This window comes from Glycine max, chromosome 18 (assembly GCF_000004515.6).
Source record: "Glycine max cultivar Williams 82 chromosome 18, Glycine_max_v4.0, whole genome shotgun sequence".
In the NCBI taxonomy this organism is placed as follows: Eukaryota; Viridiplantae; Streptophyta; class Magnoliopsida; order Fabales; family Fabaceae; genus Glycine; species Glycine max.
This window is the reverse complement of record NC_038254.2, coordinates 14,527,089-14,542,114: the sequence shown is the minus strand read 5'-3', so window position 1 is coordinate 14,542,114 and position 15,026 is coordinate 14,527,089. Positions and strand designations below refer to the sequence as shown.

At 33.7% G+C, this 15,026-nt stretch overlaps 1 protein-coding gene across 1 annotated transcript; it reads left to right on the top strand.

The window, feature by feature from the left end:
* Positions 1–2,592: 2,592 nt before the first annotated feature.
* Positions 2,593–3,097, top strand: LOC102661375 (uncharacterized). Its single transcript, XM_006603195.1, has 2 exons — positions 2,593–2,788; positions 2,928–3,097. Exons 1-2 carry the CDS (start codon positions 2,593–2,595, stop codon positions 3,095–3,097), a joined length of 366 nt encoding a protein of 121 aa, XP_006603258.1.
* The last annotated feature ends 11,929 nt before the right edge of the window (positions 3,098–15,026 follow it).

The window sequence follows — 15,026 nt, the reverse complement described above, 5'->3', positions numbered from 1 at the left end:
TAACTTTGATTTCGGTCTGTCGTCTCCCAGTTCTTGTTTCCTCCCTGTCAAAAATATCTCATTAATTTTAAGAAGGAAAAATTATTTTTAACAACATTTTTCAAGGACATTTCGAGATGTAAATAACTAAATATGCATTTAGCATACCTTCTGTTTCCAATGGTTTTCCAAAATAATAGTAGAACCGGCCAGGAACTTTAGGCAAAATCAAAGGCATATGTACTAGTTGATTTGCCACCTCACCACCAGCATCACTCATGGATTTCAAATATTTAAGGGATATATAATAATGTATATGCATACTTATTAGAAGATGGAAAAGAATGACAACAAAGATGTATATTTCATGATTTGGTAAGAATAAAAGAAAAACCACACCAAACAAGATACCTTAACTACATAGCCTCATTTGTGAGGCTTTCTATTTCCGACCTAAAGTAAGGAATCTTCACCAAGTCATCATAATCAAAAACTACCTGAAAGACCAATGCGATGATGTGTTATGTTAAATCCATGTCCAAGGCATCCACAGATCAAGGGAAAATGAAATTCAAAGATGGACATTTTCATGCATGTTGGCACAAGAGATTTACGAAAAACAGAAAATCTTAAAATGCTCTCAAAAGAGACTGTCCAACACTCACAAAGTTCTCGAAAAAGAGAAACTTGAAATCTGATATTCATACATTCATACATAGGGTGTAGCTGTTTTGATACCAATATATCTTACAAAAGTCAAGACCGAAGTTACTTCTACCAGTCCACTTAATTGCTCTTCTACCAGTCCACATAATACTTGTACTTTAGTCTTAAAGACTTTACCACTGCAATAAGCATAGAATAAATACACAATCAGAATATATAATATAGGACATCAGAAAATTTCAGTAGCATTAACAATGCATTAAGTTAACAAGAGTGTTCTGTTACTTGTAGAGCTATAGCTACTAGCTAACCTAAGATCGATACAAAATATGGAAATGTCAGTTTCTAAATATTTAATTAGAACCATTGAATAATTAAAATAACGATAGCATTTGCTGCCACACGTACACATACACACATATAGAGAGATAGAGAGTTTACTTTTGACCTAATATCAATGTTAAAAAAAAAATTCCAATCATGTGCTATCACTTTATGTAAATAACTTGAGTTGACTATGCTAACAACTACCTACAAAGTCAAAATCCTTTAATGATGGGGTAACACTATGGATGACAGTGAAAAAAAATGCACTTCACTCACAGTGAGGCAAAAATTAAATCCTAAAGTTCATAGAGAGAAGTTTGTAAATAAAGGTAGTTTACGTGAATTATGCTTTCCATAAAAACAATTGGCCATTCTTTGCCTGATACAAGTATTTTCAGGCCGTAATAGATTTGTGAAGCAAAAGGATTGGTTCAGAAAGGACCAAAACTTACTTCACCAAGGTCATCTTCTCCAACTACACCAAAAGGTATAATTTTGGCTCCAAATCTTGCTACCATCCTTACAAACTCCGATTGTTCATGCCAAAATAATTTGTTTTCTTCACCCTGAAAATTATTAAAATGTTGAAATTTTTAACTACTTTGGTGTATTTCAAAGCACAAATACAAAGACAGACAGATAAAGTCGGCCTAAAAAATAACCAAGCCCAAAAAACATTTCATACTAAGTGGTGTTTCATTTAGCTTACTTTTGAATATTAATCACATCCATCCCCTTTGGAGCTTCCTGGGAGAGCTTTTGAAGAAAGAGATTATATCTCATCAAAAGTGTTTCCAAACAGGCAATGAATGTGAGAATGATACAATGTGCATTTGCTTTCATTTTTTATGCCTGATTTTTTAAAACCTGAAACATACCCCAACATCTTATATGTCTACACTCGGTGTTCCACCTCAGAACTCTGCATGCGTCATACGACATTAGTGATAACACATGTAAAATATTGTTGTATCATGTCAAATATTTGCCCAAAATGCTAACCACCAACCACCTCAGCTAACTAAATCCAAGTCCTCCTTTATTCATTATGGAATAAACTACGCGAGGGGCATTTCTCTCTCTAATTTCTCTAATCCCAACAATGGGAATGAGGAAACATGAGTTTCGAAGGTGGTGTCCAAATTTCAGGACAATCCAATGATTAATGAGTTTGAGATCATAATTTTATTAGGACAGATGTAGATGTATGCGAGAAAAAAAAAGGATTTTGTGAGAGGAAGAAGGAAGAACGAATGAGCGTATAGATGTATCGTAATTAGAAAAATTGACCTAGTATGTTTCTATTTATAGTTAGGGTATTCTGAATATATTATTTACTCTTTTTTCTTTATTTTATTATTTTATAAAAAGAACTTTATTTTACTCTTTCATAAAATAAATAACCAATTAAAATATTCTTTATTTTTTAAAATATCATTTTATTCTATCTATTTTCTAATATTATGAAACTCTTATTTTAATTAAAAAAAATTCTTTCATTTATTTAATTTTTAAAAACTCAATTAATTTTTAAATAAAACTCATTGTAAACTCTTTTTAAACATTCTATCTATTTTCTAATATTATGAAACTCTTTTTATTTATTTTAGGAAAAATAGAATGTTACATGGGTTTGGACTCCATGATTCGAGTAACACTTACAAGGTGGTGATAGTGACTCCAGATGCTAAATTACAGAATTTTGAGGTGAGAGTTCACAACATGGTGATACTTGTTGGAGAAATGTTTTGCCATGCCCTACTTTTCACACATTGGGACCCACTGATGGACAGTTTGCGAGTGGCTATATCAAGTGGTTAGCTCTCCGTTCGAGTTATCATTATCAGTTGGAAACTGTTACCATTGACCAATAGTAATTTTTTCATATGATCTAAGGAAGTAGACCTACAAATATTTGTTGATGCCTTCTGTTCTTTTTGAACTTCCTTTTGAAGTGCCTTATCTTCGGGTTTTGAAGGGTTGTTTGAGTCTTGCTCGTGATTACAAGAGAACGCATTTTGTTGTTTGGCTAATGAAGGAGTTTGGAGTTGAAAAATCTTGGACCCAGTTGCTAAATGTAAGTTATGAGCATATTAAAATCGAAGATCCTTATATGCAGCAATGAGACTTCCAATCTAGCTATCTTATTCAGACTCCACTTTGAAAAGCCGAAGATCCTTTGCTAGATCCGAGCCAAATCTCATTTCCAAAACTTAAGCAACTCTAGCATGAGGAACTTTGTTGATCTTCCATGTTTCAGTTGCCAATATAGAGCCAGATCTTTGTCCGAATATGGCTAAAATGCCCATTTCATGGTCATTGATTTCTGCCACATTTTACTTGAAAAACTCTCCGTCAGAGGTCAGAGTTACCTGTTTCACCTTCTGCATTTAGGACCCTGTGGTGACTGTGGAGCCGAAGCATGCATGAAAAATTGACCTCCTTGTGGTTAGTTAGTTGGACCTGCCTTTTGGCCTCCAGCTCGGGTCTAAGGTCTTGCAATCAAAACACATCATCTTAGGCCGACGAAGTTCCATTCACTAGGAAGGCAAGAACATGCTTTGTTGACGCGCTCAAACTGCATGGCTTATTTTTGCACCTTCATTTTAGGCATAGGATAATGTAGTTCACTTTTCTCTGAGCAAGGCTCTTCCAAACTAGTAACGTGTCATTGAGAATTGAAAACTTTCCATACAAATTGATAACTCTTGGAGGTATTCTTTAACTTAACACTATCTTTCGTACTCTCATTGTTTCAGAAATCAGTCCTGCTAGGTTCTGCTTCTTTCAAGCCTTTGGGTGACTTTGGAAAATATTTTCTCTAAATATATTTTAATGCACAATGTAATTTGGATGGTTGTTCCGTTGCAAATTCTTAGTAAATATTTGTTTTATAATTTAAAATTTATAAAAACATGTTACTCATTAATTCTGCTTTTATAAAATAAATTATTTGTTTTAAAATTTGTTACGTAAAATTAAATTTCCTATCTTTTCTAAAACTTTTGCTTTAGTGGACCAATGCAGTTTGTTACATGTTTGTTTTGATCTACACGGTGGGTTCCAACGATCACGTAGTTTTACTTTGAGATTTCTTGTTCTTGCATAATGGCATCTATGCCTATATATATATATATATCTCTTCCTCTCTATAAAATAGACACAAGCAGACTCTAAATTTTTCCTTTTCCTTTCTTATGAAAAAAATTATTTTTGAGAGTAAGAGCATTGGTGTTCAGAAGGTTCATAGATCCTTTCGCTGCACACGATCGGAACCAACGACTTGTCGTATCTTGGAGAGGAGTGCAATGAGATTTTCCTATCAGTGCAATGGGGGTGTTTTCTCTCTCAGGATAGCGTTTGCGCACATCAACCCAGGCTAATAAAAAATTTCTTCCTTTAATTATTTTCCTTTGTGCTTATTGTATAATATATTGCATTATTGATTTATGTTTTGTCAACTGAAGTTATTTTGCTACTGTTGTTCTGTTATTTAGTTTAAGGCTTTACATTTTCTTCTCATTTATTTTATTTTATTTTATTTTATTTTTCTAACACAAATTATCATATAATAGGTGATAATCTTGTAGAAATAAATGTCTGGTGAACTGAAACATCTTAGTAGCTAGAGGAAAATAAAACAAAAGCGATTCCCTTAGTAGTGGTGAGCGAAATGGGAGCAGCCTAAATCGTGAAAACGAGATTGTGGGAGAGTTATACAAGTGTCGTGCTACTAGGCGAAGCAGCAGAGAATGTTGCATCCTAGATGGAAAGAGTCCAATAGTCGAAAGCATCACTAGCTTACGCTCTGACTCGAGTAGCATGGTGCATGTGGAATCCCGTGTGAATCAGCAAGGACCACCTTGCAAGGCTAAATACTCCTAGGTAACCGATAGTGAAGTAGTACCGTGAGGGAAGGGTGAAAGGAACCCCCATCGTTGTAACCCCCATTTTGAGTCAATGTCTGCCCAGGTTTTTCTTGGAAGTTTGGTAAAGCCTATATCTTGTAAGGCTTGGAGTGTTTCTATGGGGAAGGCATAATCAGCCTTTGTTTGTTTTGAAGTTGAAGGTTTTGGTGGTTCCTGAGTGAATGACTCAGGTTTGATTGAGATTATTTGGGTCGATGACTCTTCTATCTTGGGTTTTTGGGTGGATGACCCAGCCTGGGTTGGTGACCCAGATGTTGAGGAAGAACTCTTTTTGACAGTTGGCTTAAGTAGAGCCAGCTTAAAACCTTTTCCAGTGCTCCGTCCTCTTCTTTGGGAGGTGTCTGATGCCTTAGGTGGCATGGGAATTTTTCTGAAAGAATTCACGAGTGAGATGATCAGGTAGAGAGTTTGATGCGCCCTTGATATATTCTATGTCAAAATAAAAAACACTTAAAATTGCTTGCCATCTTGCAAAAATTTGTTTGGAGGCAAGATTTTTGACATCCTTTTGTAAAATGTCCTTGGCTGATTTACAATCAACCCGGATTAAAAACTTTTGATTCAATAAATTGGATTGAAATTTGGATATGCACAAAACAATTGCTAAAACTTCTTTTTTAACAGTTGAATATTTTAATTGTGCAGAATTGTAATGCTTTGATGTATATGCAATGACATGTTCTTGGGTATGGACTCTTTGTTTGAGAATACCACCATACCAATGTCGGATGCATCTGTTTCAATGATTTTGAATGCCTGTGGAATTGGGAGATACAAACATTTTGTGGATTGGACTTTAAGTTTAATGTCTTTGACAACTTGAGTATGAATGTCAGACCAAGAAGGTGGATTTTTCTTCAACCTATCATGTAATGGTTTGACAATATTGTTTAAATATGGTACAAATTCTCTTACATAATTCAGACAACCAAGGAATCTTTGTAACTGGGTTTTGTCTAAAATTTGGTTGGGGAATTTGCTGCCAAATTCTATTGATCTGTTTATTGGTATGATTGTACCCTGGTGTATGTTGTGACCAAGGAATCGAATTTTTGTTTGAAAAAGATTGATTTTTGATTTGGAGAATGCAAGGCCATTTTGTTTGACTATATGGATAAAGGTCCGCAGATGCTTAAATTGTTGGTCAATGTTTTGAGAGAAAATTAAAACATCATCTATGTAGACAATGACAAATTTTGAATAAGGATTAAAAATATCATTCATGAGTTTTTGGAATTCTGAAGGAGCGTTCTTTAGACCAAATGACATAGCATTCCATTCATATTGCCCGAAAGGTACTATGAATGCAGTTTTGTGCCTATCAAATTCTTGTATTTGGATTTGCCAGAATCCTGATTTCATATCAAAATCGGAAAATATTTTTACATAATTTAATCTGTTGAGTAAATCTTTCTTTTTTGGAATAGGATACCTAATCCATTGTAAGACTTGATTTAGTGGTTTATAATTTATCACCAAACGAGGTGTACCCCGTTCAAGTTCCGCTTATTTGTTGACATAGAAAGCAGCGCAAGACCATGGGCTTTTGCTCTTCCAAATTAAACCTTTATCAAGAAAATCCTTAATTTCTTTCTGACAATATTGAAGTAGTTCTTCATTCATTTGAACTGGTCTAGCTTTTGTGAGAATTTATTTTTCCCTAAATTCTTTCTCATAAGGGAGGTCAACTATGTGTTTTTTCCGGTTCCAAAATGCATAGGGTAAGTCGGAACAAATGGTTGATTGAATATGTTATAACAGAGATTGGATTTTTTTCTTTTAATTGGGGTTTTTCCAATTGTATTTGAATGTTATTAAAAGAAACTTCTTCTTTTAAGAAATTGATTTGACTAATCTTCTTTTCTATGAAATTTATATTTCTTGAAATAGGTTTACTAGAAAAATTAAATGTAATTTTTCTTCCTAGATGTGTAGTGGTTATTCATTCCCCTGATATCTGAAGGGGGAATAGGGCTCTAATGAAAGGTGTACCTAGGATAACTTTATTCTTTAGGTTTTTTACTAGAAGGAAGTTTGTGTTAATCCTAAGACCCTAATTTTCTATAATTGCACTTGATAACTTGTAGTTAATTTTTAATTTTGAGCCATTTGATGTACTCAATTTTTCTGATGTTTTCTCAAAGAATTTTGTTGGAACTAATCCTTCCAAAATACAGTTTGAATTAGCTCTGGTGTCAAATAGGGCCATTGTATCTAAGACAAAATCATTTATAATCATTCTAATATTGATATAAAATTTTTGGATTTTAATCTTGTTGATTAATCCCATAAACATTTCATCTTGATTTTGTTTTTCTACCTCCTTTTCTTCATTCTCTAAATCATTGTTTTCCTCAAGATGAGATAGGATAATTTGATGAATTTCTTGCTGTTGTCGAAGTTCTTTAACTTCTTGTTTTAGATTTTAATCTCTGTTTGAAGATCTTGAATTGTGGTTGGTTTTGCTGAAGTATTTTCTAATCTTTTGAGGATATTACTAACATCAAACTTATTATTTGTAATGAAATCTTTTGGCCTGGGTTTGGTTTCCAAGGATTTTCTTACTTTATCCAGGAAAACCTTCTTTTCTTGAGGGTCTGGTATGGAATTGATTGCCTCGAACAAAAGGTCTTGTTCTCTTGTTAGAGTATTGATTTCTTGTGTATCTTCATCATCCGTAGATGATGGTTGGTCATCCTGTTGAATTAGATTGAGATTTTCTTCAGAGGATACATCTCCTGTGTCTTCCTCTGAGGTTTCAATAAGTAGATTATTAATCTACTCTTCGATGGTTGGATCTAGGTTAAGGTTTCTTAATTTCTTCTTTATCCTGCAGTATTTGCTAATATGCCTTGTTTTCCACAGTTGTAACATGCTATTTTGGGTTTTATTTTTAGTCTTGGAATATCAACATCTTTGGTAGTTAAGAGTTTGTGCGAGTTCCTCCTTGGAAATCTCTTCTTGTTGAAGGTTTTATTTCCATGAGGTTCTTTGCTAGGATTCTGTTTCTTCTTTTGCTTTGGACAAGCAGGTAATCCAAAAATTTTCACAGAAAGATCCTAAATCTCTCTTAGTTTGAGCCTTCTCTTTGGCTAATTGTCTTTGGATTTTGCCATCTTGGCAAATTTTTAAGGCTACTTTCTGGACATACGAAATTAATTGGCTATAACTCAAACTCTCATATGGAATGTCTCCATTGACGGATTGGCTTCGGATTTTATCTCTAACTTTGTCTCCTAATGATCTTGGAAGACCAGCTAGAAATTTTTCTTTCCTGAAAGGTTGTTGACTATCTTCTCTGGTGTAAACTCTAGTTAGGAAGGTATCTCTATACCATCTAAAGTCTGCTAAAGTTCTACACTTAAGATTTGATAATAGTTCTACTGACCTATCTTTCCAGAGTGATGGGTCATCAATAAAATGCTGGGCTATTGTAAAAATAAGGGTATTAACAGCGTCATGAATCTCCTTCTTATCATTAGTGAGATAATTATCCCACCATCCCTTTAATTGGCCAGAAAATCCTGCAACTAGGATATCTATGATTGTTTCCTCCGAACACTCATGGGATGTCTGGTATGCCGTGGCTACCATGGTCATGTGTTGGAGTGTATTCATAATATTGCATTTTGTTTGGGCATCTATATTCCATTCATAGAAATTATTTGCACTAAAGCTTTTAAAATTACTTTCGCCTCTTCCTTCTAATAGGAGGTCAGTGGCGATTGGTCGTTGATAATTAAGTTTAGAGGGTGTTTTCCAATGTTTGGAATTTATTGGATTAATGTCTTTTCCAGATATTGAGCCTTCTTCAGATGTTTGTTCTGAGTTTTGGTCACTATCTTCATTAATAACATTAATTAATTTGGAGGTATTTCTTGTTCTCATTTTGGATGATTCCTCCGAAGGTTGAGGTGTTTTAGGGGTGAACTTAAGTAAACTATCAATTTTATTTAATAATTCACTATTGTTGTCACCTACCCCTTCTGTAAGGGATTTGTGTTTTCTTAGTTTCCTAATCTTTTGTTTTTCTTTTTCACTAACCTTAAATGGTTTGAATAAGGGTTTTTCTATCAGGATATTTGATGGAGATTCTTCATGAGTTCTCTGTTTAGAAGATGCCTTTGCTTTAATGGACTCCCCTAATACCTGAAGATATTTGTTTCTGTAATTAGCCTGTTCCATTAGGCTTTTGATGTCTTTGGAGGTGACTTCTTCATTGATATCTTTTGTTTTAAAAGGTGTGGTCATGACAGGTTTATCATTACTGTCTTTGACCTTTGGCAGTTGGTATTGTGTTATTGGGGTAAATCCGATTGGATTAACTCACCATCTTTGATCTGCCAATTGGTAATGACATTGGTTGTTGGATCACCTATGATGTCTTGTATCCAAGGGTAATCTAGGTTTTCTCTGATGGTATACGCATGAAACCAATCAAAGAAAAGGATGTTAACTTTGATTCTTTTGACAAATTCATAAAATTTGTCTTGGATTTGTTTTCTTTTTGAACCCTTAAAGTGTTGAAAAAATCATCTCCTTTAAGGTTCATTCTCTGGAGAATAAAAGTCTTTTCTAAGGGTATCCTTATCAATGCTAAATCTGTCGGATAACATCATAAGGTTCATGCATAGAGGAATATGTTGGAGATTGGATCGAATTTTGGTCGTCCTCTTGTTCTTGTTGGTATGTAGTTTTAGGTATACTAGAAGTTGTAGCTAATCCTTGAAGGTTTATATTAGGAAATTGGTTTTGTGACTCAGATCTAGCTAACCCTATTGGAATTGATTGGGTTCTTACCAAAAAAGACCTTATTGCCGATTCGTATTCGGATCTTGAGGCTTCTATCGTAGATGAGAAAGAATTTCTCCTATTGAAGGTTATTTCTACCTTATCGGAGTTATCTTGCTTGATTTGTTCTATGATCGGAGCGGGTCTGGGGACTGACGGTGTGACCTTGTCCATGACCCATTTTTCAGGAAGAGTTACCTCGTCCCATTTTATGGTTCTTGGGAGAGAAACATTGGCCTTCGTCATATCAATGATAAACAAAGTTGTCTCTCCTTTTTGTGGTTTTAGAAGGACCCTTGACGCACAAGTATTCATGACCTTGTACTAGATCCTATATATTAATGCTTCTGAGATTGATCCTTCTTTTATGTCAAGTCCATGAAAGTGGATGTTTAAGAACAGAGAGTCAAGAATGTTCCTATCCATCAGACTCACCATTTTGTTTGGGTAACAATTGAAATAAAATGGCCCTTGTCCTAGACTAGTTTCTATTGTTCCTATTAAGGAATCTTCAAATTTGTTGTGCCTAATATCTCTAAGACACATTAAGACTGCGACATCTATGCCCATGTCTATTAACGGTTTGATGGTTACATGGACACATCCTATGTGTAGGTATTTGTATTTTCTGCTATGTTCATAAATTAAGTTTTTTGAGAGTAAATGGAATTCTTCCCCTATGTCTTGTCCTAGAGGAATATTATTTTCTACAGTCTTAATTACATAATCAAAACTATGTTTATCTTTGATTGTCTCAGGAACATATAGTGTGTCCTGAGGGATTTCTGGAATACTCCAGTCATCCATATTTTGATTTATTTCTTCGAATTGGACTTTCTCATCGAATAGATTATGTTTTGGGGTGACCTCGTGGGTTTGATTGTCTTGCTCATTGAGAAAATTTAAGTTTCTTGGACTTATTGTTTGACGATGATGAGGATGAGTTGGAACGAAAAGAACTGTGGGAAAATGAACGTAGTAGACGTGACATGATAATATCATCCTCTAGTATCTTTGCCTTCATTTGGTTCCATAAAAATATTTCCATAGGGTTATATGTTACTAAGCTTCTTGGATCTGGAAAATAAAATTAACTCTTTTTTTAAAAAAAAGATCAATACGATTTGAACATTACTCTTATAACCACCAGTATATTATGTTTGAATATTTTATTTGAATAATACACCTAAGCTTTATTGCCCATACTCATCCACGGGTCTTACTGTTACAGTACCATTCAACTAAAATATTAGACTGTTAATGTACTTCCAAGAATACTGTTCAAACACATACCATGTAAATTAAAAGTATTGTACAAAAACATTTATTGTACACTCCAGATCCATGAAATTAGTTAACATATATCCTCACAGACAATATTCATATTTCCCCATCGGCGAGTAGTATGTACATTTTTTAAAAAAGAAAACTATCTATTTACTACACCAAATAATTTTGCTTACATATAAAGCTAATTTTCATGTATTTTACTAATTTTAGTAATATATATTGATGAAAAGGGGAGAGGGACGAAATTAACTAAGAAACTCACTAGTCACCACTTCCTTTTTTTTCCCACATTCTTCAAGAATGGCCTGAACGAGTTGAGGAAGACCAAACAATGATATCAAGAAAGGATCAAGAACGGCCATTGGGCTTCACCTTCACGTGGTAATTCTATTATTTCCTTTCTATTGATCTTTTCTTATTGAGTTAATTATCTTCTTTAAAATCCTTGATATGCGCTGTATTATTGCGTGCGTAGCTAGTTAATTTTTTATTTTTTTTTCCATTCCATTGATCTAAACTACATTTTCTTGGTTGATATAAATGTGAGACTGTTTAATTTGTTTTCATGCTTGATGCTGCATGATGCACCGTCACAACACAACACAAATTATTCTATACAATTCATTACTATAGTTAGGATTGTTTGATTAGAGCAAATTTCTTGGAATTGATTTTTATCATTATTATTATTATTATTATTATTATTATTATTATGTGTTTCTAGTTAATATATTTTAGTTCAAGAATTATAATTAAAGATAAACATTATTTTAGTAATAAACAATATATTGGTTAGAATTATTAAATTGAGAATCTGCAATAGATTTGAAATAGGAAAGGCTTCTAAATACTTTATACTGATGTTATTTTAGATATATAATTTAGTTTCCAATATTTGGTAAATTCAGAGTATCTTCTTAGCTAACCTTAACTTGTTTATTTTTATTTTTCTTTAATTGGTACTAAAACTAGTTACTTTTGTAAAAAAATTTAAGGGTTTTCTAGATTATCAGTTATAAGAAACCAACAGGATCTTGAAACCTATGATTCTTACAAATAATAAATAAATCAATGATGCGTATCTTTCTCCATAATAAGACTTCTCTTTGATGTACTTTGATTTCTTGACAGAGGAGAGAAATAAGATTTCACTCCCTTGACTAATCTTTCTGTCTCTCTACGTTTGTGATGACCAGAGATTAGAGAACACTTTTACCTCTAAAAACTTCTCCTATTTAACTCAATTACAATTTAGTCATTAATTATTAATTATTTATTTATTAGTCCCTACATAAGTCACATGCCTCTCACATGAGACACTAATTCTAACATTCTCCCACTTTGCTCATGTGACATTACTAAACATTATGAACTAAATAAATAAATAGATTAAACTAACATAATGTGCATTAAAAATGACTAAATTGTTCTATACATTGGGCATCATTATTTCATGATTAAGAATACGAACCAATTTGAGTCATGGCAGTTGTACATCACTTAATCGACATACTCCCTTCTATGTACTACAAATTAGTCTTCTCCTTAATATGACCATTAGTTAGGAGTACATAATTGGTCCAACATAATGTCTTTATTCAAGACAAACTTGTTAACATTACTCTAACAGAAACATGCATGTAAACATAGAGAACATGTAATCATAAACATATCATAAATGAGCTCCGAGTGTCAGTAAAAATACATAAGGTAAATTACACTTAATGATCATCAATAACAATAATGCTCATATTTTCAACGTGTTCCATAAATGTCTTGGGTGGTAATCCCTTTGTCAAAGGGTCAACTATCATAAGGTTTGTGCTAATATGTTCTATTGATATTCTTTGTTTCTGAACTTCTTCTTTCACAGCAAAGTACTTCAACTCCATATGCTTAGCACTCTTAGAGTACTTGTCGTTCTTAGAGAAAAATATTGTTGCGGAGTTATCACAATACATTTTCAGCGGCCTAGCAATATTGTCGACAATTCTAATTCCTGAAATAAAGTTTCACAACCAATTAGCCTGAATTGTAGCCTCAAAACATGCTACAAATTCAGCTTCCATGGTAAATGCAACAACAACTAATTGTTTTTCACTCTTCCACGATACTGCTCCTCCGTCTAAGAGAAATACAAAGCCAAGAGTGGATTTTCTTGTATCCACACATCCAGCAAAGTCTGAGTCTGAATAGTCAATCACCTCAAGGTGATCAAACCTCCTATATGTAAGCATGTGATCTTTTGTTCCCTGTAAGTATCTCAGAACTTTCTTTGCAGCTTTCCAATGTTCCATTCCTGGATTACTTTGATATCTTTCTAACATTCCAGTTTCAAAGCTTATGTCTGGTCGAGTACATATCTAAGCATACATCATACTCCCAACAAATGATGCATATGGAATTGCTTTCATTTATTTTCGTTCCAGATCATTTCTAGGACATTGTGCAAGACTAAATTTGTCTCCTTTTTGAATTGGAATGGGTGATGCTGAGCACTTTTCCATCCTAAATCTCTCTAGTACTTTATTGATATATGTTTTTTGAGACAAGCCTAACAATCCTTGTGATCTATTTCGGAATATTTATATCCCTATCACATAGCTTGTCTCACCCATATCCTTCATTTCAAAGTTACTAGAAAAAAACTTCTTAGTTTCATGAAGAAGACCAATATCATTAGTTGCAAGCAATATATCATCAACATACATAATTAGAAATATAATTTTAGTCTCACTGACCTTCAGATATATACACCAATCAACAGTATTTTCCTTAAATCCAAAGGAAATAATGGTATCATTAAACTTCAAATACCATTGGCGGGAAGCTTGCTTAAGACCGTATATTAATTTCTTTAATTTGCGCACCATGTGTTCCTTTCCTTCAACTGAGAACCTCATTGGTTGGTTCATATAAACATTTTCCTCTAAATCTCCATTAAGAAAGACAATTTTTGCATCCATATGATGTAGCTCCAAGTCATAATGAGCTATTAATGCCATGATAATCATGAAAGAATCCTTTCGTGAGACCGGTGAAAACGTCTCTTTATAATCAATGTCATCTTTCTGAGTAAATCCCTTAGCAACAAGTCTAGCCTGGTAACGTTCAAGGTTGCCATAAGAGTCACGTTTAGTCTTGAAGACCCACTTACAACCAACTCTCTTACAATCCTTTGGTAATTCTACAAGGTCCCAAACACCACTATGTTCCATGGAATTTATCTCTTTTTCATGGCATTTAACCCCTTCTCAGAATTATCACAGCTTACAGCTTGTCAAAATGAAACTGGATCACTATCATTAATGCTTAAGTCTACTTTTGTTTCATGTAGGTATACCACATAGTCATTCGAAATAGCTGGTCTCCTTTCTCTTTGAGACCTCCTTAATGCTACTTCTTGTGTTCTTCCCAAATAGGTTCATTATGTATCATGGGCTCATTATTGTGTTGTGCTTCTTCATTATTGTTTGTAACAATAACTAAAGGAATAATCACCTTACTGCTAAAGGCATAAGCTAAAGGGAATTGCACTCTAACTTCTTTAATTTCCACTTCTTGTGGAACTATATTCCCACTGATTTCACCATTTTCAGTGAACCTTGCATTTCCAGTTTCGACAATTCTCATACTATGATTAGGACAATAAAACATATACCCCTTTAACTTTTTTCGATAACCAATGAAATATCCACTGATTGTTCTTGCATCCAATTTTCTTTCTTGCGGATTATAAATCCTTATTTCTGCCTTACAACCCTAAACATGCAGGTGCCTTATACTAGGTGTCCTATTTGTCCACAGTTTAAAAGGTGTCTTTGGAACTGCTTTACTAGGAACCCTATTCAACAAATACATGGCAATTTTCAAGGCATACATCCACAAAGATATCGGTAAAGTTGAATTGATTAACATACTCCTAACCATATCCATTAAAGTTCTGTTACGCCTTTCTGATACACCATTTTGTTGTGGTGTACCAGGCATTGTGTATTGCGCACAAATGCCACATTTCTTAAGAAGCTTAGCAAATGGACCTGG

Excerpts from the sequence above, each read along its gene's own strand:
- LOC102661375 (XM_006603195.1), top strand. The coding sequence starts at position 2,593 with ATGTTACATGGGTTTGGACTCCATGATTCGAGTAACACTTACAAGGTG. Across the intron at positions 2,789-2,927 it reads GCGAGTGGCTATATCAAGTG|TGCCTTATCTTCGGGTTTTG; the intron begins GTTAGCTCTCCG and ends TTCCTTTTGAAG.